Source organism: Penicillium rubens (assembly GCF_028828025.1).
Source record: "Penicillium rubens strain IBT 27055 chromosome Unknown utg000004l_segment0_segment0, whole genome shotgun sequence".
NCBI classification, from domain to species: domain Eukaryota; kingdom Fungi; phylum Ascomycota; class Eurotiomycetes; order Eurotiales; family Aspergillaceae; genus Penicillium; species Penicillium rubens.
Genome location: NW_026890602.1, coordinates 2,790,425 through 2,816,245, shown reverse-complemented (window position 1 = coordinate 2,816,245; position 25,821 = coordinate 2,790,425). Strand labels below are relative to the sequence as shown.

Sequence of the window (25,821 nt, the reverse complement as noted above, 5' to 3'; positions counted from 1 at the left end):
GCCGATATAAAACGCCCACTTTTTGGTATCCAGAAAGATAGAATCAAATGAGATAATGACTTCATAACAGGAGCAGGAAGAACAGCCCTTACTCGGCCATCTCCTCGTCATCACCTTGTCCGTTGCCCCAGAGACCCTCGATACTGAACTCCTTGGCCCACTCGGTGACGACCGCGACCTTTGTTGTGTCGACGCCAGCCTCAACATCGCCGGCAGGAGCATCCGCCGAGACCACAGGAAGCACGGGTGCATTGGCCCAGCCTTGGATGCGGCCATCTCTCCAGTCGTTGATAACGGTCATAGCAGCGCTCTCGATGTTGGGCACACCACGCTTCCCGAGACGGCCGCGCTTGCGGGCCACCTGGACCAAGAAGTCGGTAGTCTTGTCGCCATTTGTGGGGAAAAGTGCGGTGATGCCGTACAACTCGAGCATCTTGGCGAGGAGGTTCTCCGATGAGGATAGACGCTTCATCAGGAGGTTGACCGCGGGAACGGGATCCTCGATCTGCTTGGGTGGTACAGCGTTGAGGAGAATCAGACGCGCCTGCTCTTCTTGCTTCTTGTTCTTCTTGCCAGACTTATCACTGGAGCTGGGGAAGACGATTCCAGGCGAGTCAATCAGCTTGAGCCTGCTGTCCAGCTTGACCTGGCGCAGGCTAGTGGTGACACCAGCCTCGGCGCCTGTCGGGCATGCATTGCTCGAGCCCTTGTTCAGACGTGCAGTGAGTGCGTTGATAACGGACGACTTGCCCACATTGGGGTATCCAATGACACCGACAGAGATGGCTCGCTTCAACTGCTTGGCGCCAGCGTATGACTTGAGGGCACGGAAGAGCGTATCCGAAGTACCCTTGACTGTCAACTGCTTGTGGTCGAAGCTGTGTGCGTTGGCAGTGGTACCGCTGGATGCCTTAAGGGGGAGAGTGGGGAAGGAGCGGCGCAGGTGAAGCAACCAGCCCTTGAGTACTGGGGGCGGAACCAGATCGATCTTGTTCAAAATAAGAATCAACCGCTTATTGCCACCATCTGCCATCATAATTTCGCGCTCAATATCCTTGGAGCGGGTGCCCTCGGGGTCGCGGGCATCGAGCACGTAAAGCACGACATCAGCGTTGTCGGTGACCTGCTTGAACACCTTGTCGAATTGGCGTCGTGAGCTCTCCTTTGAGTAAGACTTTGAATTGACCAATGGCGGGGCAGATTCATCGATAGTTGCACCGCCCTCCTCCTCATCCTCGTCCATCTCATCGTCGTCGTCGTCTTCATCTTCCTCCATGTCCTCGTCCTCGCTTTGGTTATCATCGTACTCTACGGCACGGGCGCGTGCTGAAGCGAGAAGAGCAGCCATTGGATTCGAATCGTTGCCCTCGGCATCCATATCATCATCCATCATGTCGTTCTCGTCGATATCGACAGCCTCAGTGCCAGCCTTCGCGGGCAGGCCTTCAGCCTTGCGGGCTCGTGCCTCCTCACGAATACGCTGTTGCTCCTCGGCCTTTATGCGCTTCCGCTCTTCGATATCGTGGAGGAGCTTATCCTTGTTGGGGAAGAGATTGGGAATGCCCGGGTCCTTCTTGATCTTTGACCGCCATTCGGGGTTCTGCAGATAGAAGAGTCAGAACCTTCGATCAGAATCATTGTGGAAATATTGTCTGCAATACCTTTTTTGCGAGCTTCCTTTGCTTTCTCTGCTTCTGGACGGCAGACTTTTCGATCTTATGCCTAAGGCGGACGGGAACCCGCTTGGAAGTCTTGCCTGTAGACCGTCAGAATTGCCCCTCAGAACCGCGTAAACGAGTGGTAAAAAGATTGTATCATACCGAAGCCACTCTTAGTAACCATTTTGAATGCACGTATTTGTTGATCACAAAAATAGTGCACAGCAAACCCTCGAAGTCTGTCCGCAGCGGGAGTAGAAAAAGTTGAGTGCCAAGATTTCCCAGCCGATAAGCGGATTAGCAGTTGGGCCGATCTCCGAGAATTTTCAAATGACTAAGCTTGCGGGACGGTTGCCGAATTAGGTATCTAACCGGCGTCGGGGAAGCAAGAAATATATTTGATGACGCCTCAGCTTCTATGTTCTTCTCTTGAAGTTCTCATTTCTTATTGTTGATACATTAGAGAAAAATTCCCAACTGCTTTCATCTTGTCTTTCACTCGACATCGGTTTCCTCGTCTACTCGCCATTGTCTGCGCGCATCAACACTCCCCGCATCTCCATTCCCCCACCATGTCCTCAACAACAGGATCATTCTCTGCGCCTACGCAGGTCCACACATTCGATGGTCTTCTTTCTGACTTCGATGGCACAATTGTCGACTCCACTGATGGTATTCGATCCCCACTCGAGTCCTCCTGGGATCAATTGGAACCAATGAACCAATGCTAACCATTCGGTGTTAAACAGCAATTGTGAAGCACTGGCACAAGTGAGTCATAAAATCCACTGCAACACGACCTCCGTGAACACGATTTTAACATAATTGCGCATTAGAATTGGCGACGAGCTCGGCGTCGACCCCAAGGTTATCCTCGCGACCTCTCATGGCCGCCGCAGCATCGATGTAATGGGTCTATACGACCAGACCAAGGCCAACTGGGACTGTAAGTCTACCGGAAACTCTGCCAGCCTAACCATGAGATATAAACTGACAACATCCTCTCACAACAGATGTCAATGAAATCGAGGGCCGCATCCCGAAAGAATTTGGCACCGACGCCGTCGAGATCCCCGGCGGTCGCGACCTCATCGCAGCCCTCGAGACCTCAGGCGCAAGATGGGGTGTTGTAACATCCGGCACGCGCCCTCTAGTCGACGGCTGGCTGGAAGTTCTCGGTCTCCCACACCCCAAGAACCTGGTGACAGCAATGGACGTGCCGCTCGGCAAGCCAGACCCGCGCTGCTACCTTCTGGGCCGGAAGCAGCTTGGCATCGAAGAGTCGACCTCGATTGTCGTACTCGAGGATGCACCGTCTGGGATCAAGGCTGGTAAGGCTGCTGGTTTCAAGGTGATTGCGTTGACAACGACGCATTCGCTGCAGAAGCTTCAGGAGGCTGGCGCGGATTGGATTGTGGAAGATTTGAGGAGCCTTTCGGTCAAAGCTGTTGTGGATGGCCAGGTTCAGATCGAAATCAGGAATGCGTACCAATAGATGGTCGTTGTCGTTTCGGTTTCGCCGATTCGCTGCTGCATGCGCAGGGGTGAACTGTTGCGAACGCAACTGTGTAACGGGTTCCTCCGGAGTTGGACGCACAGCGTAAAGGCGTCATGGTAAAGATGTCATGCCTTTTTAGAATTAACGCGCACTACATACGGGTTGGATTAGTATATATTCAAATTCTTTTACACTTTGTTATCAATACTTGGTTTGTTGGGAGCGTGGATATATTTTTTGCCAAACTAGAGAACTTGCAAACTGGCAAATGTCTACCGTCTGGTCGTATTCCTGGAAGTTGAGGACCGTAGCGACTGGTGCTGAAAATGGTACCTGGTATCTACGTACGTAGAGAGGGAACGTAGTTTCTTTCTTTTTTTTCTTTGCTGCTGTTTCAGGCTATGTAGCTGGTTCTGACGCCCATTGGCCTTTTAAGCGGGGCTAGATGCTCCCCGACCGCAAGCACTAGGCTCTGCATATCCTGAAATGGTAAAAGGATACAAAGTCTTGAAGCAGCTCAGCTGGTTCCCCGGGCGGGGATGTAATCGGACCAGGCAAGGTGCGAGATGCAGGATAGAAGTACGTATGCACGGATTCCATATACAACCCACCATGTGTAGATACTTTGAAGCAGGTATGGAGTTCACCGCAGCTTTGCACACGGATCGGCGAATGACAGCTGACAGGTCTCATAACAAGGACGGTGGATGATTCGGCCGGCAAGGATCAAGCTGTATAGCTGTTGACACGGTAACTGGACGCCCTAGAGCACCATGGCATGCGTGGCGGACACCTTTCGTAGGTATGCAGCTACGCAATCCTTGCAGCTCAAAGCCGGATTTCTTCGACAGGGCGTTACAGCATGCAACTGTACCTGCTACTCACATCTGGTCCAATCATTTAGGCAGGGCGGGCCGCGAACTACCGTTCATGCACGCTTGGGATATGGAACCAGACCGTGAGCACGGAAATGTATCACCGGAGAAAGTGACTTCAGGTTTGGGAAAAAGAAATCCCTGACCTGCTCTTATTGGATCTGGGCGTTCTGCGGCCTGCAGCTGTACGGAGGAGAAACCACTGCAGCTGCAGCCAGCTCTTTCGGGAAAGGGGTTAGATGCTCACGAGGATATGGATACTCTTTCGTCCCGGCAACTTTGGAACAACAGCATTCTGCAGATGTCATTGGTGGGTCAAGTGGTCTTGGGGATGGACACATTCTACCTGACTGGGGGAGCCTGGGGCGGGAGCGAATGTTCTCTCCAATGGTGTTGAGGAAGGCCACTCGCCCGGTGAGAACAGCATGCAAGGGGGCAACACTACATCCCGCGCATGAGAGTCGGGAAGAGGTGATGTTCGAATGCAGACTCCTGAATATCGTCACAATTGATTGAACCAAGAAAGGCGATGTGGAAGAGCGCATTCGCTCCAAACCGGGGGGACTACTCGTCCACGAACCTATTACGTTGTACTCCGTAATCTGTATGAAGATGTATGATGACGGATGAGGGGTAACTGCAATCTCATCACATAACAGCAGGTTGTGTTCTCATGCGCTTCCCCAATTCCGATCTGGACCACGCCCATGGGGATGCACCGGGTTGGATGGCACGTCCAATCATGTTGTAGACCGTTCCTTTGTGGCGAGTTCTGTGGATTATTCTGCCAGCTGGAGCACTGGCCCCACGAAATTGACAAATACGGAATTCCAAGGTTATATGCAGGGCGCTCGATATGGTTGCGCACCGCCACAGACCCTTTCTCAGCGCCACAAGGGATACACGAGGATGGCCGCGGGGATCTATCACATTGATAGATCTGCACAGCTCAGCCACTTGGCTTTTCTGGCCGAAATACTCCGGACGCCTAAAATATCCTGGCTGACGAGTCAAGAAAGACCACTAGGTCATGCACCGCCATGGATAGTTAGGGGTTTGATATCATAATCTGAGGGTGGAAGAAAATCCGACCTCGGGAGGATCATGTAACCGTCAATGAAGGTTTGAAACCCGAGGGATATTTAATTTTGCTATCACATTGTCGATCACATCAAGTTTCCCCCGGGGAATTGTTCCTCTCCTTTTCATTTTCGCACACTTACTATGTGGTTGTTCCAAGGTCCGATATTTGAGATTGTGTTCCCGGCGTAACGGTTCACCTCAGATCCAATCAATAGTCGGATGGGGCGGAGAGATCCGTGCGAGAAATACGTTACGGATCGACCCAGGGGTCGTCATAGCAGATCCCCCGATCCCCCGAATTTTTACGAAGTACGGAGTACCTATCCATGGATGTTGTACAACCTAGATCTCTGTGCAACATTTACTGTAATAGCCTAAATGTTGTAGGTATTAAACCTCCGTACTCAGTACGATAATACGCTTTTGTTCTACTTTATACTCCATACTTCGTATATTACGTAGCATTTGAAGGCGTAGGCCAGACATGGAGGATTCTCGGCCGGACTGGAGTGATATCAAACTGGTCCGTGTCCATGCCTCTCGCATTTGCCTATGATGTACTCCGTACGGAGGACTGTTCTCGCCATCACTTTGGACCATGAGACCATCTTGTGAGTGGGTTGGTGGGGCATGATGTGCCAAGATGAAAGTGAGCACAATCGCCCAAAAGGAGGAGTCATGAATGCACCGGAAGTCTCCTCGGGCGTGATGCGCCGACAACGATACGCGCCCTGATGCACATGAAGCTTGAATAGGAAACCGACATCTAAGGCTTACGTCGTCACAATCACGTCCATCACATCTTTACTTCTAAAGAGCAAGCACAATGACACAGCACGATACAAAGTTTGAGGGAATAAGAAAGTCACGTTGTTATGGGATATTCTCATATGATCTACCCACTACTCCGTACGTGGAGCTGCTAGTAGCCTCAAACAAGGTCATTGCTATAGATTTTTCTCCGGATCAATCCTCCCTGGTGTCAATCACTCCACTCTATTCTTCTGGTCTATATAACTGGTGCACTAGGCATGATCAACCTTGGATCACTATAGCGTTGACGGATTTTTGAGTCAGATCATGCTACCGGATAGAGCAGTCAAAAGGTAGATCACTAAATTGGGGGCACACTTCTAGCGTGCAGCTAGAGCAGAGGTTCCGCTACACCGGTTCATTGTTGCCTTATTCTCTCCGGGTTCCACTATCCATGTGTCGACGAGGTCAGAGTTTGGGTCTCTACGCGTTCCTATGAGAAGGCAGGCATTCGGGGATCTCTCGACTCCACGTTCAAGATTCGTCGCCCAGATATCTTGAATTTTTGCTGCCAATGGTTCTATACAAGTAGAAATCCTAGAATGTCCACTATGCACAACATACAATGTACAATGCGACTGTCAACTACCACATTAAGCGTGGGATGAAACAGAGTTGAGACAGGAAAAAAAGAGAGCATAACGCCAAGGGCAGTCTCCGGATGTCCGGGCAGTGATCATCTTTCGGCGCATGTGCATGTTAAGGGGGTGGACAAAGTTGGGGCTGCAACCCTCGTGACTTACGTGCATAGAGCGACTTATTTCAAGACGTTTAGCGCTTGTCGAGCAGGGTCCAACCAGATTCCCGGAAAACAAAGGAGAAAAAAGAAAAAACAAGATGGTGTTGCATCTAGAATATAGTTGGAGCCTGGAGGAAGCCGAATAACAGGGGGCACAAAATATTCCCAAAGAGGGGGCGCCACTCAAAAGAAAGAGATAAATAAGAACAGCTCGGCAGATCCTTGAGTGATCGACGGGGGATCTGTCAACTATTGATGTTTAGTTTGTCTTGGCGGACTGCCATGCGCCTGCGCTAGTATAGATCTGTGCTAGCGGAAAGGGGAACCGGGTCAGACACTGTCAGATACTCCGTATGGATAGTTGACACTCGATTGCTTCAGGAGTCAATAGTCTACGGAGCATTATACAACGTACCTTTGTAGATAGAGTAGACATCATCGTTCCCCATCATCATGACGATCCTCGAATCATACAACTGTATTATCATACCGGGCTGCGCCCGATCGCCTGACCCGGAGCACCGGTCTCCAGTCACCCCGGTACGAGGGAACACTTAGGAAGACTCGACCGGGATGTTTAGGGAGAAAATGTGACTACCTAAAGCAGATTGATTATGCAAGTCCGATCACCGTACGGAGTACTCCCCGATATCTACAGTTTGATAACGTCTTATGTATAACTTCCTCAGCTACAAACATACACAGTACCCCGTACAGCGTACAACATCGCACATAAATTAGGTACTTCCTAGCAGATCCACTGATGTTTCTTTCCAAATTAAATTCTTCTATAGTGGACATGATTTTCTTTGCAGCGATGGGCACCTCCTGGGATCAGACATGACGCTAATGCAGGAACTGGAATTTTTTGCGTTTGCGTTATTTTGGTATGTGGAATTCACGGGATACCAGGTAGGTGGTGCTCAAGCCCTGAAGAGACATTACATTGGGTGTATCACGTCGTATATACAGTAAATTACCGCGGGAGGCATCCGACCCAAACTCGGCTCTCCGCACTTGAACCCTGGGTCACCTTTGTTTACTCGGAAGCTAACTATATTGTATACGAAGTACATTACATGTATCTTTAGAGCTGCTATTATAGCAAGTATGCACAGATATTGACCGGCATTTCCCCATATTTATTCATCAGAGATTTGAATCGGTCGGATAGGGTTTCAGGAAGGCTACGATGCTATTTTTCCTTTTTCTTTTCAGTCACACGTCCATGGTGGAATGGGTTCACGAGGGGAGTCTGGACGGGATCGGAATTATGTTCTGGGCCAACTCTATTCTGGAAAAATAAATTAAAAAATCGATGGTAAAGAATACGTAAAGAATAAGAATAAAATAAAGAATATTAAAATCAAATCAAAATGTGACTCTGCTGCAAGAGTCAGGCCGCCACCCCCTACCGAGCGGGTGGTAGCGCGACTCCACGGGCTAAAAAAGGATGAAATACGGTCAGCCCTCAATTGGTGTGGGTTCTTTGCATCATTGGATTGTTACTCCGTAGATGGGGAGAAATAGACGATCCCAGATCTGAACAGCTCTTCCCAATTGCAATTCTTGATTATTCTTAGGTATTTTAATATTTTAATATATTTTATATTTTTATATACAATATACTTGATCAAAGTACGGAGTAGAGGTACCCGCAATCCCGGTACTCATAGTACATAAGTCTCATGTACCCAGTACCCAGTATAGGCACAGACCTTCGCAAGATTGTTTCATCTGATTACCACCCGTTACTGAACAATACCCACCCACCACCCAATTATACCACACTGTTCGGTAGTTCTATACCGCGCTTTACTAGCCGTCACCCCCGATCTTCCCCCCAGCGCCTCCAAACTCCATCTTCCTTTCTCTTCATCCTTTTCCTTCCCACACCAGTCTTTCCTTTACGTTCCTTGGGCTCTTTGCTTTTTTCTCTTTTTTCTTGGTTTCTTTTTCCATGCACACTCTTTTGGGTCCCTAACCCCCGTCTCTCCTTAACGTCAACCATTATCACAAGCTACCACTGCCTCATTTCTTTTTCTTGAATCACGGACTGCCCGTACTGCCACTCTTTACATTTACAATCAAGGTCCCTGTCTCCATTGCCATAGGTTGACCGAACCGAATCTACTTCATGATATAGACCTCATTCCTCGAAGCTGCCACTTTCTTGTGCAGCATTTCCGTCCCCGTCTCTCTCTATCTCTCGCGCTTCTACACCTTTCTCTCTCCTATACCTGCCTACTCCCTTGTTCAGGTCGCCATGAGTTATATCCACCCCTCATGGAACTACCAAGGTCACCAGGGAATCCCAATGGACCAACACATGGCATATGACCCGTCCATGGTCCCTCCTCCGATGATGCACCCTATTGACGGCTATATGTACCCTCACCCGCCAATGGAGATGATCGACTACTACCACCAACCGATTATGGACTACGACGAATACACAGAGAATTTGTCTAGACCACGGTTGACCAAGGAACAAGTTGAAACCCTGGAGGCTCAGTTCCAGGCTCATCCGAAACCAAGCAGCAACGTCAAGCGTCAATTGGCGGCTCAGACAAATTTGAGCCTGCCTCGCGTTGCAGTAAGTAGAACTAGACGGAACCTTTTTGTCTATGCAGGGAGCTAACTGAATGGACAGAATTGGTTTCAGAATCGTCGCGCCAAGGCCAAGCAACAGAAACGCCAGGAGGAATTTGAAAAGATGACGAAGGCCAAGGCCGAGGCTGAGGAGGCTGCTCGCCGAAAATCAGAGACCTTGGACCAACTGTCTGGATCTCGAAAAGGATCAATCGCAAATGAGGAATCGGAGAAATCTGCCACTCCTAAGCAAACACCTACCTCTACATCCAGTGGCCATGCCAAGACAGATTCCACATCCAGCCGTTCCAAGCACCACAAAACAAAGAGCGAGTCGGCAAGAGAAGCAACTTTTGCATCTCTGCAGAGGGCGCTGAATGCTGCTTGTGCTGCGCGGGATCGATTCGGTCGCCGGATCAACCCGCGGAGCAAGAACGAGTCTGTTCCCGAAGAAGACGAAGAAGAAGAGGCAGTGTCCCCTGGCTCAATGCCACCACCAAAAGCGGTCACTCCAGCTAACGACCATGGGAATCTTGCCAACATAAATTCTTCCTTTTCGGGTTGGTCTGGTATCAAGGAAGAACCAGCTTCCTGGGGATCCGCCGAGCACAATGACAATGTGGGATACAGCACTACAGAGCAGACTTCATATTCCACTTCTTGCCACCAAGCAATGGCAGACATTTCAAATCCTTCGCACTCCATGCAACAGAACTTGGACGTCTATTCGAACCACCTGCCCCCTCACACGGAAGAGTGGTCTGAGGACAGGGAATCACGGCACGACAACCTTGTCTACAGCAACATGCAGTATCCGATGCCCATGCAGGCACCAGATATCTCGGTCACACGTCGTGAGTCTTCCAGTGCGCTGACTTCCTCACTGGAGGGCATCGGGATCTGTACTACCGGTCAATCTGGGCTGTCTCAACCTGTCGATCGAGTAGAAGCAACTTGGAAGGAACCCGGCAAAGAGCTTGATCTCGCCGCACGCCGCAAACGCCCTCGCCCCGCTGCCATTGGCACCTCAGGAACTCGTCCTTTGGCCAACTCGACCTCGATGTCTTCGCTCTCGCCTACCGCTCGTATGCCTAGCTCCGGCGCTGGCAACTCCATGAGACAATCTAAGTCAACCCAGAGCCTCAACTCCCGGTATGCCGGCGTGAGGAAAGCGTCGGCTGCGCAGCGGTCTCCACTTAATTTTACTTTTGCGGATTCCGGGTCTATCAAGAAGGCCGAGAAGATGCTGCGACCCTCGATCTCGACCACTAGCCTAGCTCCACCAACGCCCTTGACTCCGCAGGACCTCCAGCATTTCATGCCTGCCTCCCCCACGGATAGCAACTACTGCTTGTCGGCCCACTCCACAGCCCACTTCTTCCCTACCTCTCAACCCATGCAGGTTAACATGGCATCACCTCCCGCTACGCCACTGGATATTTACTCCCCCTTCCCTTACCAAAACGTGGCCCCGCCAATGTCGGCTCCGGCTCAGGTCTCTTCCTTCCCCGAATATCTCACATGTGACTCGGTTCCCATCCCAGCCCGCAGCTGGGCCGACACTGGTTCTATATCTTCGCCTGAGTACCCGGCGGGACTTCAGGTGCCGCATTCAAGCACAGTCTCGCCCATGGGCTATAACGCGACCACTGACCATACCGGACAAGCTTTTGGCATGGAATCGGTCTCTGGCTCGCCGTCTTTGATCTATTCGATCGAAGATACCGATATACCAGGCTCTGCCGAACTCGCAGAGAGGAAGCGACCTGAATTTATGATGCACGAATTCCCGGAGCACGATACCCACTTTGGTGGTCATCACTTGTCATCGATGCAGAAGCCGAAAGCCTACACGTTCGCGAACAACACGACGCCAAGTAACTACCCTTCCTAAGGGAAGGTCCCTTGGCCTTTCCCTTACTATGGATGTATGAGAAATGCGCGACAACTTTTGGTGTTTTTGGGACGAGTTCACTACGCAAAATTTTCGCCTTCACCTTCGTTTTCCAACACTTTCCCTCAGGGAGATGTTGTCTACCCGACCTCCGTGCGCGGAGAAGCACTGTCATTTTATGCCTTCTATATACTTTTTTTTTCGTGTCTCTTTATTTGGGGTGTATTCACCGGGTTTTTACATATTTGGAGCATTCCTTGCATGTTGTTTATTGGACTGGGATTGTTTTTGTTATTTTTGGTGTCTGATAGGACCTTTTAATTTCCGCCGAGCTCCCTCACGGGAACTTCGAGACTTTTCTACCTTCTACCTTTGACCTCTTTTTATTCCCCGTGGTTTGGAATCGGGTTCTGTGGATGGGATTTAAATTTGGGTTTGCATATGGCTTTGGCAGCATTTGGCATATTTTTGACATTTTCCACGATACATACATTTGTTACGTATGTATCTATACTATCTCATAGCTCTCAATCAAAAAGGGGGTGATCTCTTACATTTTTTGGCATTTAACCGAAATAAACCTCCGAGAACGAAATGACGATCAACCAGCACACGGTTAGGACTTGGCTATTAGTTCAGGCCCTCTGTATCTTCCCCTTTCTAGCTCTCTTTCAAGTGTCCTCGGAAATATCCCCCAAAGGTAGGTATGTACTCCGTACTCCGCACCTCATACAATAATGGATACAACACGTGCGCCAAACCATAGGTTACCGTGTCCGGAACCTTGGAACGCAGAAAAGCACCCCTGGCACTCGCGGTAACCTTAACTCCCACGTGCGCGAGTGTCTTCCAAGGTTCTTATTTGAGTATAAAAGGAACATATTTGTCGATCTCATCTCAAGCGAGGAAAAAAAACAGCAGAGCAAAACTCTTTCTGGAAACATTGGCATTGAAATCCGCGTATCTCCGTCTTTCAATGAGACTCTCCACCCTCGGTTCAGCCCTTGTGGGCCTAGCTGTTGCGCAGGCATCGACCATCAATTACACCACGGTTACAGGCTATTTTCTACAGGATGAGGAGTCGACTGATCCCACTACATTTGACTATGTGAGTGACGTGCAAATTCTGGCGAATCAAAATAGTTAAGCTTCAAAAACGATCTCTTTGTCGATGCCTTAATTGGTCATGTACTCGGTCCACTAACGTACCCAAGACAGCGGAGAATTTCGGCCTGATCGGCCGCGCTTATCCTGCAGACAAGGAGCACAAGAAACACGGGTCTCTGACCCAATGGGAGCGCTTCTACCACCAGGTTACTAAGTTGAATGAGCATTCGCCCAAGCACGTTGAATATAAGGTTTTGTTCCTTGGTCGACATGGGGAAGGGTGGCACAATGCTGCCGAAAGTTACTATGGAACACCAGCGTGGAATGTAAGTCGCTGCCTACGACCTTAACATCCTAGGGTGCAATCTAACCACCTCCATCCAGTGCTACTGGTCCGAACTCAACGGCAACAGCACAGCAAGCTGGGCAGATTCCGACCTCACACCTGGCGGTATCTCACAGGCGCTCAAGGCAAATGAGTTCTGGCAAAAGGAGATAAACGAACAGCGAATCCACACACCAGACCACTACTATGTCAGCCCAATGACACGCGCTCTGAAGACCGCCAACCTAACTTTCACGGGCCTGGACATGCCCAAACACAGCGCGGCCTTCAAGCCGACCGTGAAGGAACTCTTCCGTGAAGGAATTAGCGTCCACACCTGCGACCACCGTCGTAGCCGCAGCTACATCCACGACCTGTTCCCGCACTGGCCCATTGAGCATGGGTTTACCGAGGAGGATGAGCTGTGGAATGGCGTTACGGCTGAACCTAGTGGCGCGCAGGATGTCCGGAGTGCCCAGGCTTTGGGGGATGTCTTCTTTACTTCGTCCAAGAAGAAGTCGTTTGTTTCGATTACGTCGCATTCGGGTGAGATCTCCTCTATTCTGAGGGTTATTGGACACCGGACCTTCAAGCTGAGTACTGGTGCTGTTATTCCGGTGTTGGTCAAGGCTGAGAAGGTTGACGAGGAACCGGCTACCTCTTCTGTGTCTTGGGAAGTGAGTCCGCACTGTACTGAGCCGCCCGTTACTTCGGTTACGGCTTGTGTTTGTCCTTCCAGTGCGGTGCCTGTTACGACGCCTTTGGCTACGGGTTTCTAGGATGATTTTTAGGCTAGCTTGCGTGGTTTAGATGATTTTCTTGTACGCGGTAGACTCCGACATACACTCAAATCTAAGCGTTTTGTGATAATCTTCGGCTTTATGCGGCCTCTCTCCTTACAGGGTTGATGACTTGGGTCACGTCAATATTCTATCCATTTTGGTTAAGATAATATAAGATTACTTATATTTAAGACTCTTCAACACTGTTTCTTGGATATCTTTTTTGGGTAACTTTAGCATATCCTGGTCTCTTTTTGATGTCATTTTAAACCAACCTCTTGTTAGACGGTTATCTTTGACATGTCCTTTCTTCCTCCCCACGCTCTACTAGTGCTTAACCACCTGGGTGGTAAAAAATGTGGAAATGTCAACATGAGATAGTCCAAGTGAAAAAGAAAAAAGCAAAAAGAAAGCGTCCCCGGGAAGGCTCGAACTTCCAACCTCCTGATTAACAGTCAGACGCGCTAACCAATTGCGCCACGGAGACTTGATTGTGGCGAAGGTAAGTGGGGACGGCTTCATTAGCGGAAAGCCAAACACAATGGCTTTGTCGCTCGGTACTATAAATGGGAAAGCGAGCAGGGTGGAATTGGAATATGACTAGAACACTACCTAAGTACATTGTCTCATAATGTACTACAACTACCAAGATCGGAAACATGTGCGGAGGGCAAAAGCCTTGGAACTTGCAAGGTTTATGAGGCTCTGTGGCAAGCTATTCCGAAGCTGCCGGCAAGGCTGTGAACTCGGGTACGAGCTAGGATGGCCACTCGGGCCCAACAACACACACAATTAAGGACTAAAGAATCAATTCACGACTAACTGCTAGCTCGGCAATAGTGGGAAAGAGCCGGGTCCTTGCACTCGAACAGGACCTTGCGTATGCGCTCCAGGTTCGGTGGATTGTTGAAAAGGCTCGGGGTAGCCTATGTGCCTTGACTCGTTGATGCGCTGCTACTGTAAGCGTCTCCAATGGTCGCCCGGTGCAGTGTTGACTCGTTTTCGCCCCCGTGATCAGTGTCGAATAGTTTGAAACGTATTGGCCTTTTCTGTAACTTTTAAATCAAGGTTGTCCGGTTCGAAGGTGTATACTCGACTGTCACTATCGCGAGAACGCCGGGAAGTTATAGCATCCGCTCTTATAACCTCAACAATATCGACCGAGTGAACAGAAGTCGGGATTAACAGAGTACACGCGGAAAGAATCTGTAAAGGGATATCTCCCTCCTTCTATCTATACCCAATTCTAAGAAGAACCCGATAAGCTTAGGGTTTCACTATAACGGACGTTCGCAATATCTCTGCCAAGTGGCGTATACAAAACCCAGATGTGAATCTGGTCGCCTCATAAGGGTTATGAGTACCAAAAAGGCCATAGTATTGAAATCAAAGCGCCGACGGCGTCAACGAGGTTCATGATGGTGGTCATGGGGGTGGGTGGTGGTGGTTTTTTAATACTCCTGGATTCTGCCACGGAATACCGCCTCAACCCCGGATCAACCAATGATCCGGGGTTGAGGCTGCTACCGCGACTGGTCAATAATTCTCCTCCACCATGATTGGTCCATTCTGGGGTTTTATACAGTGATATCACGATCTATTTCGCTTTGCTGTTGCCGGTCCAAAATTGTTCGACCTTCTACTCGAAATTATTACTGCTCCTTAAAGACTGCAAAATCAATATCGGTGTGTGAAAGGCCCTGAGTCCTGACAGAAGGAGATTGGAGAAATGAGCTCATTGGTTTTCAGCCCTATCCTTCCCATTCACTATGAATTTCTCGGCGTTGCCTGGCAAATTCCTTCGTCACGCTTCATTGGCCGAAAACATGGCATCGTCACAAGACAAGGCGGGGCCTGTGCAATAGGCAATACACTCTACTTGCCTCAGGCCCCGCCTACCATAACAAGCTGGCTTTCATCAAAACAAACCTTTGGCTTTTCGTTCACTCTCAGTGAAGCATCCTGGTATCCTTGTTGATCCCCTGGTACGTGTTGCGCTGTTCCTGTATCCTCGCGGAGTCAATCATAGCAATGGATCCATCGGAAACCCAAAGCCCACCCTCGTCGCGGCTATCTGCGATGGTCTTGAGCAGCTCGCCGTCAGACCCGCTGGCTGTGATGGCCTCAAACTGCTCTCCCTCGGAGCAGCTGTCTGCAATGATTTTGAACAGCTCGCCCGCTCAGCAGGCGCCACCTGATGCTTCGCGTGATGCTCCTCGTGATGCTCCTACTAAGGCTCCCTCCTCTCGCGCCTCCTTGTTTGGTAACGGCCGCCCTTCTCGCACCCCATCCCCTCCCGGTACACCTTCCCCGCTGGACAGGCGCATATCCAACAAGTTGAATCGTTCTCCTTCGCGGGCTCATCGTGTTGACGCCCTGTCTGATCAAACCTCTGGAGATTTTCCTTACTTGGCTAGAGAGCCATCGCTCCCGTATGAAGCTTGGGAAAATGTGAGTAATACCTTGGGTCAATTAATAGAGCTTAGAAGTGCTCAGCCAGCTAACTTAATCTCAGGTCTTTTACGCTATGCTTGCTACTTACTCGTATGAAGAATATGACTTCACTTATGGGGATGTCTTTGAACAGCCGGAGACTAAAAAGACTCTTTCGACTCTGAGACTCGTGAACCGAATCTGGAACCGGATTGCGACTCCTCTCCTCTTCCGAAACATCCAGGCCGTCGTCGGGTACTCCGCTGGTCGACCTCTTGATAGCATCCTAAGGATTTCTGAAAGCCCATATGCCCTTTACGTGCGCGACGTGCGTTTTGGTTTTGTGGGATCATGGCTTCCAGGACTGGACTACGATCGATATATCGACGACTTAGCAGCAGGAGCTCTTCCAATCCTGATCAGTCGTTTCCAGAACATTCAAACGTTGCGGTTGCAAACCCCCACCGTGATTGACACATTTAGTGAAGAGGGACAACTCAAGCCGGCGATGCTAGCAAAGCTGACAAACGCTCTTGTGCATACCTTACGCTTGGTGTCTGTCCCGATACTGAAATGCCTCCATATTTCCATGCCCACCACCGCAGAATTTGCCCGTTTCTTCGAGTCGAACAGTTACACCGGGGGCTTCACCAATATTTTCGGCCAACTCGAAGAGTTACACATCACTATTAATGACAGCACCGGCCCTGACGGCAGGCGAGACCCGAAATGGCCCCGCTCAGTGATCAAGACCAAGTACCCGCCCGACCGATTTGCTCCGTATCTCATCCAGCTCATCGCTTACGCGAGACGGATCCAGGTCTTCAGTCTAGATGCCCGTACCTGGTTTGACGTGTCCGATCTGGAAGCAGAAAGTTTCACTAAGCTAAAAAGCTTCCGACTCGAAGGTGTGAGAATCAACCACAAAACCCTCAGGCAGATTTTCATAGAGGCTCGGGATACACTGCATCGTATTCAGTTGGTCCACGTTCGGCTCATGTCTGGTACCTGGCAGGAGGTTTTCGATCATTCTGCACTTCCTCCGAAGGATCTTTCGTGGCTTTACGTTCATGGATGTGGCTATTCGATGACAGGTGCCAGTGCCAGATATATGGGTTCTACGTTCTCGCGCTACCCAACAGCACTCTGGACCCGCTATGCCCCCGACTGGTTGGCTATTACGCACTGGAGAACGGTGGTGAATACAAACCGCCAACGCAGGAGTCTGCCGATATGTCCGTATTGCTATTATCCGTCAATTGAGCCGATTCTCCGTGACCTAGGGTCTAATTAGGGGGATACTTAGGGGACAGGATCTCCGGAACAAGGAGGTCACGGGAGGTGATATCATGATCTGTGACTGCTGTTCTTGCTTCCTGGCCTAAACCTGAGATGAGCTTTCTTGGGGCTTTCCCTTGATAGATCTATCCGATAACTATCTACTCTGCTTCCTTCGCCTGGTCGTCTAGATCTCCAGGGATGTATGTAAGACTTTTCTTGATTCTATGTCTGGTCGTCTCGATCTCCAGATATGGCTGACAAATGTATTTTCTTTTTCTCTTTCTTTTTCTTTGCCCCTCCCTTTTCGTACCCGGGTATCCTTTCGCGGTATTATAGTGTCGTGGCTCAAGCGCAGGAGCAATAGAAGCTAGCCCTCTCTTAACTATTTACATGGGTAACTACCTAGGTACCTAGGTAGTTGATGAATACTGATTCAATCAGATGGTTATTTCCAAGGCTGCACCTATGTCTGGGTACTGAGTCGGGTTCAGGGCAATATTTGCCACCAGCCACACAATATCGGGACTTGAATCGTCCGTTTTGCCTTATATTACATTAAAGTCGACCGTTCTTCAACAATTAAGTCTCCGTGGCGCAATTGGTTAGCGCGTCTGACTGTTAATCAGGAGGTTGGAAGTTCGAGCCTTCCCGGGGACGCTTTCTTTTTTGGCTTTTATCAATACACTTCTGTCATTTGCAAGTAGGCCTATTTTTCCTTCTGTCTTGCGAATTCATCCTTTTTATGATTTTTCGAGATTGTCTGGTTAGATAGGTAGGGTGAGGTTGGTTTAAACTCAAGCCAAACCTTATTTATTGTATTATATCAGGCGTATCCATAGATGTATAATAGCCTTCCTTTTTTAAGTTTATCTATATCGGGTACTGTATCAAACGATTCATTTTGCTCGTTTTTGAAATAATATGTTATTTATAACTCGGTTATGTTTAAGATGGAAGAGGAAATACTTATCGATGTCGGGGGGTATCCATGATAAATATACCGCTTAACTGCTACGTGATCTATGGCTATAGTATTATGGTATGTTTTCATGGACTGAACCAACTATTTCTGTATGGCTCTGCTTATTATCTGGTACGAGTAGGTCTTGGTTGGCTCGGGGTATTCGGTGGCACCGGTAGCTAGTGATGGCTTTGTTAATGTTAAGGTGTGAATACGAGAATAATTAACCATTTAGCTAGTCTGTATTGTTTCCGTTGCAATTTCTGTGAATTGTTCGAGGCATTTATAGGTGGCTTTATTACATGGGACCGTAGATATGTATAATGTCAGTTTATGTATTGTTCGGATTTGGACAAGTCTGTGATGTTGGATTGTCTATATATTGTACCCAGGTACGCCGTAGGGACAATAAATAAGCCAACCCACCGGTGGTATTATCAAGGTATTTGAATCTGTGGCATATAAGATACTTACCGTGGCATGAAAGTATATTGGCTGGCTCGAGCAGGTACCGCTGGATTTGAGATTCGCTAAGGGCATGTTATTATTGCTCTCTTGTGGCGAAATCTCCAGGGTCCCTCGTGGATCAATGCAGTCCCTTTTGCGTGATTAGCTTTTATTATCACATATGTATCCTGGTTTTGCATGGTACTAATAAGCTTGCTGGTGTAAGGTATATCTGTGACTCCGAGCTCTGTGCTTTATACCTATGTTGTAGTGGCTGCTTGGTTGGTTGTATGGTCCGGGACTATTAGTGGTCCTTTCCTATAGTAGATTCGGGATGTTGTCTCCCCGGTAGTTCATTTTTCTCCGTGGACTGTGTCCACCGGGCATCGAGAGCTAGAACGAACAGGCTCAAGCCTTGTCGGATAAAGTAGTGTGGTGATATATATATTCACCTAGACAATGACAGCTCGAGGCCTTTTTTCCCCCTCTCCCTTTTCTTCATACCTTTTTGCTTGGACATAAATCAGGTATACATATTTTAGAATATTTTTATAGTCTTCCCCATTTTTGCCAAGCAGAGCAAGTTCATCGTGTGCACGATAATATGGTGCGATATGAGGGCTGTTTCTACTCTACCCCATGGAGTATGTCTTTTGCTTATAGTGTTAAAGTCCTGTAGCTCTTCCAACAAATACGTCTCCGTGGCGCAATTGGTTAGCGCGTCTGACTGTTAATCAGGAGGTTGGAAGTTCGAGCCTTCCCGGGGACGTTTCTTTTTTTCCGGTTCCGTTTCTTATTATCATAATACGGAACTTCTATGTATTTTGCACCCCATCCTAATTAACCAAGCAGAGGAAACGCTGGACCATGATTTCATGTTTGCATGGAGCAGTCATATTAAACATCAGCCTACCTTGTAACTACAAGGAAACAGCCCGGAAAGCAAGGCGGCGCGGCTATTTGAATACTGGGAAAACCAGTTAGGATTTATGAGAGGAAAAACAAGTCAGAGTGGAAATCCCATGCATAGTATGTATGAAGAGCAGCAGTAGACCCGAGTAGAGAAGAGAAACTGTCATTGGATAGGTATACATACCAACAAGCAAGGATGAAGCCTTAACATTGATACATAGGCTAGAAAAACAGATTTAGAAACAAGAATAGAACTCAAGTACAGGGCAAGGAGATGCAAGCAAACAAGGACCACACATTTCTTTAAACAGCCAAGAGACAATCAGACATCCTGGCCGAGACATAAGAAAACTAGACTGTTCACAGCGATTCACCTTCTATGACCATGTATGAGAAATAAAACAAGAAACGTACATACTCGTAACCCCGTAACACTCTGTCCAAAGGGGCAAGAATAAACGCCGAGCAGAAGGACCCAACGCCGGTAAAGGCATACCAAGAGAACAAGGGAAAGATGAGAATAAGTAAACAAAGAAACAGGTACATCGACTAAGTACAACTCAACAAAGGGTATAGGAAGATTGGCCCAGATTAACATTAACCGAACATACTTCACCATGAGATGCAGCGAAGAAGGCAGTGGAACACTGGAACAGGAGAATATTTCAGATATGAAGGCATGCGGCGAAAGTGAAGAAAAAAGGAATCACGCCTCAGATGGTAGTGTAATAACTGGTAAAAAGAAAAACGCCAATCTAAATAACGCCGGCCGCTGGAAGCTAGTACGACCACCCACCTCCTAAGGGGCTGCCAGACTGGCCCGGTTGAGGTTGCCCGGGTTGCATCGGGCCACCCGGTCCGGCAGGCCACCCAGGCATACCATTGCCTGCCATGTTCATTGCAATACCCGCCTGTTGAGGGTTTCCACCCATGAAGGGTTGGCTCTGGTTGGGTGGATACATGGCTCGTGCCATGCTCGGATAACCGGCCGGGTTGGCTCCCGGATATCCCATGCCCTGCATACCCTGAGTCTGCGGCGCTTGAGGGTGTTGCATCTGGGAATATTGCTGAGGCATCTGAGGTATTGACTGTCGCTGTTGATTGCGAGGAGACTGCTGGGGGTGTTGCTGCTGCGGATGATGTCCGAGGGGAGATGGGCTTTGCTGCGGACCTGCAGACATTTGTTGACCATACTGAGCCATTCCAACGCCGTGGTGTCCCGATGACGGCAACGGGGATGGCTGTGGCTGTGGGGGTGGCTGTCCCCAAATCTGTTGTTGTTGCGGTGTATATCCGTATGGAGGAGCTTGACCCATACCGCCACCCATGGATGGGTTGGACCGCTGTTGCATAAGATTGGGCTGCATATTGGGTGGTATCCTCAGGGGAGCCTGTCCTACGGACTGGGGGTGGGGCTGTTGGGGGTAGTTTGGTTGCCCAGCCATCATTGGATTAGGCTGCATGGGGACCTGCTGAGGGAGCATATGCTGCGTATGAGCGGGATTTGGCATCCCGGCCGAGGGCATCTGAGACACTTGAACAGGCTGTGACACAGACAGACCAGACTCAAGAGCAGTATTAGACTGGGTCTCTGAAACTGGGGCCTCGCGGGGCTTGGAGTAAAATTCATCCAAGCCCTTTTGGCGGAAACTGCGCTGAATGCTCAGCATTTTGTTGAAATCAGACGTGTGTTGGGCTTGATTCATGAGGTCTGCTGCTGAACTAGTTTGCGTGCGGTCGTGGTAAGCTTGCCCGGTCAATTCCTGGCGTGCACGAGGCATGACAGTGTAATCCCGCAGCCGCGGGTCATCCGTCGTCGACATTTGAATCATGGGGACTGGAGCTAGGGACAAAGAAGATTCGGAAGTATCCAGCGAGAGCCCGTGAGGCAATGGCTCGATGGCATTACTGTAGACAACATCGTTATGAGGCAGCGCCGGCAACATGTTTGTGGCTGGCTCTGAGACGGAACCATCCCGAGCCTTGGCTGCCCCAGGGCGCTTCTCACCCGCGAGGTCATCCTCGGTGAAGCCCTGCTTTCTAGCCTTGGATTCCCAGTAGTCGTCTCGAACGCGGCGGCCATTCACGATTACCCGGCTCCCGAACTGGCGGAACATGGATCTGGCGGAGACGATAGCGATTTGGCGAGAGCGATAGGAATACGGCAGGATATCTTGCTGGATAAGATCGTCTTTCTCAATCTGGGAAGCAATGATTTTATGCAACGATCGGTTCTTGTTGAACAAAAGATATGAATCACGATAATTCAACACCCTCGCACACTCAGTTGCAAGCATAAATAGCTTTCTGCCCCGGAGGGGAACGCGGAATGTCCGGCATTTGTATTCGCGGCCACCCAGCGGATATCCCATAGGATCCGCCTTGGTCTCTCCTGCCTCATCAAACTCTTTAGGGATGTACTCATCGCCTTCTTCATTCAGCTGGTCTGATGTGTGATCTCGCACAGTAGGGAGCGCCTTGACCAGTGCTTTCGTTGGTGTGCCTTTGCTGTCCGGTGATGCAAGAGACGGTGACCCGGCGGTGGCTTGCGATAGTGGGCGTGCTTGCATTTGAGGGGTTTGAACAGAAGTGTTTGCGATGGCCTGGTCGCTAGAACTTGGCCTAGGAGTCTTGGGGGGACGGCCACGCTTGCGGCGACTTTGTTCCTCTAGAAAACAAAGGCAATGTTAGCATTCATCTTATGAAGTATAGAAGTTGTGACTAGGCAAGGTGCAAGCGCTGGGAAAATAGCATTGCTATGGTTCTGGACGGAACCCATTGATAATGCTTTCCCGCTGCCCCACGTACCATCATCCTGACCCCCTTGGCCACGTCCATTTCCCATGCGGTCTGGAGTGCGACTACGCTTGACACCACGGGGGCTTGCTATTGCATGGGAATGTGCTGGTAGGGCAACAGAGACTAGGAGGGGTATCAGTTTGAAGCAGTGATGGGGATACACAAAGACATGAGACAATGAATAGGAACATATGATTCATTCCATCAAAGTGACCCCATCCATAAGAAAACAGGACGCGCGCGAGAATTTGTGATTGAGGGCAAAATAGGCGCGAGGCCAAGGCAGCAAGGAATGCGATAAGACACATACCGGAGTTGCTCAAGTTTGCAGGATCGATGGTCCCCGAGCCATCAATAATATCCATACCGTTCATTGTGGATAAGTGAGATGTGCCATACATAGCGGGTCGAAGGTCGGACGATTAGAGCGCCCGTCGCAAGATGGCGCGTCAGGTCAACGCGCAAGGTACCCGGGCGGAGGAGGAATGGAAAGTGGCGCAAGAGAGCAGGGGAATGCTCATGCAAGACTTTCAGACCTCAAAGGTAGATTTAGGTCAAGTCGTCAGAAGCTTGTAGCCTTCTAGGTAGGATCTCGGATGAACTTGGGTTTGAGAGGGGAAGGGACTCGAGGCGGTGAAGACGGAAGCCTGAGAGTTCAGGTGTTCTGCAAAGAGGACGTCCACGGGTGTTAACCCGCTATTTAGTTAGTTAATAGAGGAATATAATCTCGCGCAAATCAAGATCTCGACGTCTTTCTATTATGTCTCTACTGGGGAGAAGTCAGGTCTTGCAAGGGGCAATAGGCAAAGGGGAAAAAGAATAAAAAAATAAAAAAATAAAAAAAAAAGAGAATAAAACGATCGTCTCGTGATTGGTCACGAGCAGAAACAATTAAGACTCACAAGTCCGCTGCTAAGAAAGTGGCGCCGAATCAGACTAAAAAAAGGGCCTAATTCCTGCAGGCTGAAGATGATTTGGGCTCTGTAGAGGCTAGACCAAGTTGTCTGTCCTAGGGAGCCCCGAAAACAAGTAAAAAAAGATGCACATACGGGATTTGAATAGTTAATCTTGGGAGTTGTTGGCCCCGGTTGTTGGAGATTAGTAATTCTCTCCCGTGATAGATCGAATATAAATCGGATATTGGCTACAGTAAAAAGAATCAGATCTAAATGGAAGCGGAGGGAATGGGGTTCTTTTTGTGATGTTCTCGTCGCGGGTACGGCGCCAATATACGAACAGGCTCAATAGGAGACAAAATGAAGTCATGAACGGTAACACTCAGCTGCAGCATAAGCATAGAAAAACGATGCTTTTCATCTCTTTTGACTCTTTTGGCTTCTTTAGTTCCAACGTAATCCAAGACGGACGATTTTCCGAGGTGGTACAGCGATCGAATCCTCGATATGGATTGAGAAACACGGAGAAGGACCCTGCGTCTTTTGGGCAACAGTATGGAGACATATGCAGGAAGGGGGGAAATACAGTAAAAGAGTAAAAGAATAAAAGAATCGAATTAATCAAAAAATTTAGAAAAACAAGGTGCAACCGTAGCACAGGAGAGTACAACGCTCTTTGGGTTTGAAACTCCTAACTATAGGTACAGTGGACGGAATACTCGGAGTACTCAGGGAACTGTCCATATTGGAGCCAATCACGAGGTCAATCACATCTAAAGTATTGGTATTGTCCTTTGTATTTACATATTCTGGTTGTAATATATTTTTGCCGATCGCTGGAGACCAAGATTTCGAGTGTAGACTATGGGAAGAGTGTACGGAAGGACGAATAACTTTGTTTGGAATGTACCTGAATGGCGCTTTTTCCTATTCCGTTTTCGAGCAAGGTCCATCACAACACGAGTCGGAGTTCCAGACACTGTGACAGACTCCGGATAGAGCTATAGTCACGGCCATTCAGTCTGGGTCGTGTATTGTGTAACTTGAGGTGTCTTAAATAGCTGCCGGGGGTCGAAATTATAGACGAAAGAAGCAAGACGTGGAAACGAAGAGTGATGAATCTCTGAAACTGACAGATAATTGGCTCCATAGGAAAGAGACAAGATCATTAATGATTCCCGGATATATGCGTGTTTCTAACCCCATGTCGACTAGTGTAGTATGTTGTATGCAGGATCTCAAGGTCCAATCCGAGACAAAGCGATCAATATGCGCGTTCGGATTATATCGGGTCAAGCAAAAACTAGAAATATCAAAAGAACAAATACCAAATGGCAAGCCACCTGATACTCAAATCGTCCTGGTCACCTAGACTTCAAAGGTAGTTCTTGTTTTATGCCGACATTCAACAAGCCGGGCGATAATCCTCCGGAAAAGGCGATGACGAGGGGCTATTGTATAAGAGTGAGGAAGAGAGCAAGATTAGTGGGCTCGGACCGCGTCTTTTTCAGCCCAACAAGTACTAGCGACCATTCAGACCTAGTGCTTCTGCTCCATAGATGAAGATGAGCCGGGGGGGGGGGGGGGGGGTTGCTCGTGCCTTAAGAGAGACTTGATTTGGCTGACAGGCAATGCTTGACTAGAGTATTGGTCAGAGAATATAGGTGCTCAATAATCTAGGGGATGGAATACGCTCACATTATATTAATGGGCCAGAAAGGATCTTAAAACCCTATGATATAGGGTTTATAATCGGGATCGAGCGGTCGTGTTTGCAATATAAATGGAAGCCTCGTGTCAGCGTTCTCTCAGACCGAGTGTTATTGAGAACACACGTAAGGTCTTTGATTCGTCAAACGACGAGCGGATGACCTGCAGAATACGCTATGGATGGAACCAAGAGGGTCATTTGAGCGGGAACTAGGTGGTCGATCGACGAACGGCCCATGCGCGACTAATCCAGTAAAGATACCTAAAAACGCTCCAATCAGCACAATTCCTAAAACATACACAGTGCATACAGTGCTGTTTATGTCTACAATATCGCCCAAATCGGAGTTAGTTTTCGCTCATATACTCGGGAACTGCAACGGCTGTACGAGGTAGAGCAAGATGTAGTATCGTCACACAATAACGCCCACCTCGACAGTCGGACTACAGCAAGAAGCATATGGCAAATGTACAAGGTTCGAAATGGAAAAAGCCCAGATAATCATACATGTCCCAGGTCTCACAGCAGCGCGGTCTTGCAGAGCTGCCGTTTTCCACGCTCGGCGCCGGCTTTTCTTCCCCGTCGCACAGATGGCAGGATCTGTGCCAGGCTCACAGAGCACAGGGTGACCTTGTAGCTCCAAATAAGGAAAGACTGGATCTCGTTTCTCTCGTGGATGCTCACTACATACCTTACATGAGCCACCTGGGTCCTTTAGCTAGTGGGCCAAGTCGAGCTACCCCGGATGCAACATGCTTTCTTAACTACCACCTTAGAAAATGGACTGGTATTGACTTTATGGACCATCGACTCGCGCCGAGTGGCGTTTCAGTTCTTTGTTACGCAGATCTATTGGGTTATGTACTTTTCTTAAACGACATGCACAAATACACATGGACGTACATTGACATTATGTCCCTATCAATCTCATCAAAGGGAAATCGGCGGTAAGCAACGTACGTTCGAAGACGACGAACGACGATCACTATACCGCCACCTAGTCATATCCAAGCAT

At 49.0% G+C, this 25,821-nt stretch overlaps 6 protein-coding genes across 6 annotated transcripts; 4 read left to right on the top strand and 2 right to left on the bottom strand.

Annotated features, from left to right (window-relative positions):
* Positions 1–88: 88 nt before the first annotated feature.
* Positions 89–1,842, bottom strand: N7525_011037 (GNL3/Grn1 family GTP-binding protein; the record flags this gene model as incomplete). The annotated part of the gene is made up of 3 exons (XM_002560725.1): positions 89–1,600; positions 1,662–1,756; positions 1,821–1,842. 3 exons carry the CDS (start codon positions 1,840–1,842, stop codon positions 89–91), a joined length of 1,629 nt encoding a protein of 542 aa, XP_002560771.1.
* Positions 1,843–2,230: 388 nt separating this feature from the next.
* N7525_011036 (HAD family hydrolase) lies at positions 2,231–3,153 on the top strand (the record flags this gene model as incomplete). Its single annotated transcript, XM_002560726.1, has 4 exons — positions 2,231–2,330; positions 2,408–2,429; positions 2,495–2,604; positions 2,672–3,153. The coding sequence occupies 4 exons, from the start codon at positions 2,231–2,233 to the stop codon at positions 3,151–3,153; spliced, it is 714 nt and encodes a 237-aa protein (XP_002560772.1).
* Positions 3,154–8,983: 5,830 nt separating this feature from the next.
* N7525_011035 (homeobox domain-containing protein) lies at positions 8,984–11,152 on the top strand (the record flags this gene model as incomplete). The annotated part of the gene is made up of 2 exons (XM_002560730.2): positions 8,984–9,262; positions 9,320–11,152. 2 exons carry the CDS (start codon positions 8,984–8,986, stop codon positions 11,150–11,152), a joined length of 2,112 nt encoding a protein of 703 aa, XP_002560776.2.
* Positions 11,153–12,128: 976 nt separating this feature from the next.
* Positions 12,129–13,363, top strand: N7525_011034 (phosphoglycerate mutase family protein; the record flags this gene model as incomplete). The annotated part of the gene is made up of 3 exons (XM_002560731.2): positions 12,129–12,260; positions 12,367–12,585; positions 12,644–13,363. The coding sequence occupies 3 exons, from the start codon at positions 12,129–12,131 to the stop codon at positions 13,361–13,363; spliced, it is 1,071 nt and encodes a 356-aa protein (XP_002560777.1).
* Positions 13,364–15,397: 2,034 nt separating this feature from the next.
* N7525_011033 (uncharacterized protein) lies at positions 15,398–17,093 on the top strand (the record flags this gene model as incomplete). The annotated part of the gene is made up of 2 exons (XM_002560732.2): positions 15,398–15,817; positions 15,882–17,093. The coding sequence occupies 2 exons, from the start codon at positions 15,398–15,400 to the stop codon at positions 17,091–17,093; spliced, it is 1,632 nt and encodes a 543-aa protein (XP_002560778.2).
* A 3,086-nt stretch (positions 17,094–20,179) lies between these two features.
* On the bottom strand, positions 20,180–22,600 carry N7525_011032 (putative nuclear localization protein; the record flags this gene model as incomplete). The annotated part of the gene is made up of 3 exons (XM_002560733.2): positions 20,180–22,068; positions 22,209–22,322; positions 22,510–22,600. 3 exons carry the CDS (start codon positions 22,598–22,600, stop codon positions 20,180–20,182), a joined length of 2,094 nt encoding a protein of 697 aa, XP_002560779.2.
* Between the last annotated feature and the right edge of the window lie 3,221 nt (positions 22,601–25,821).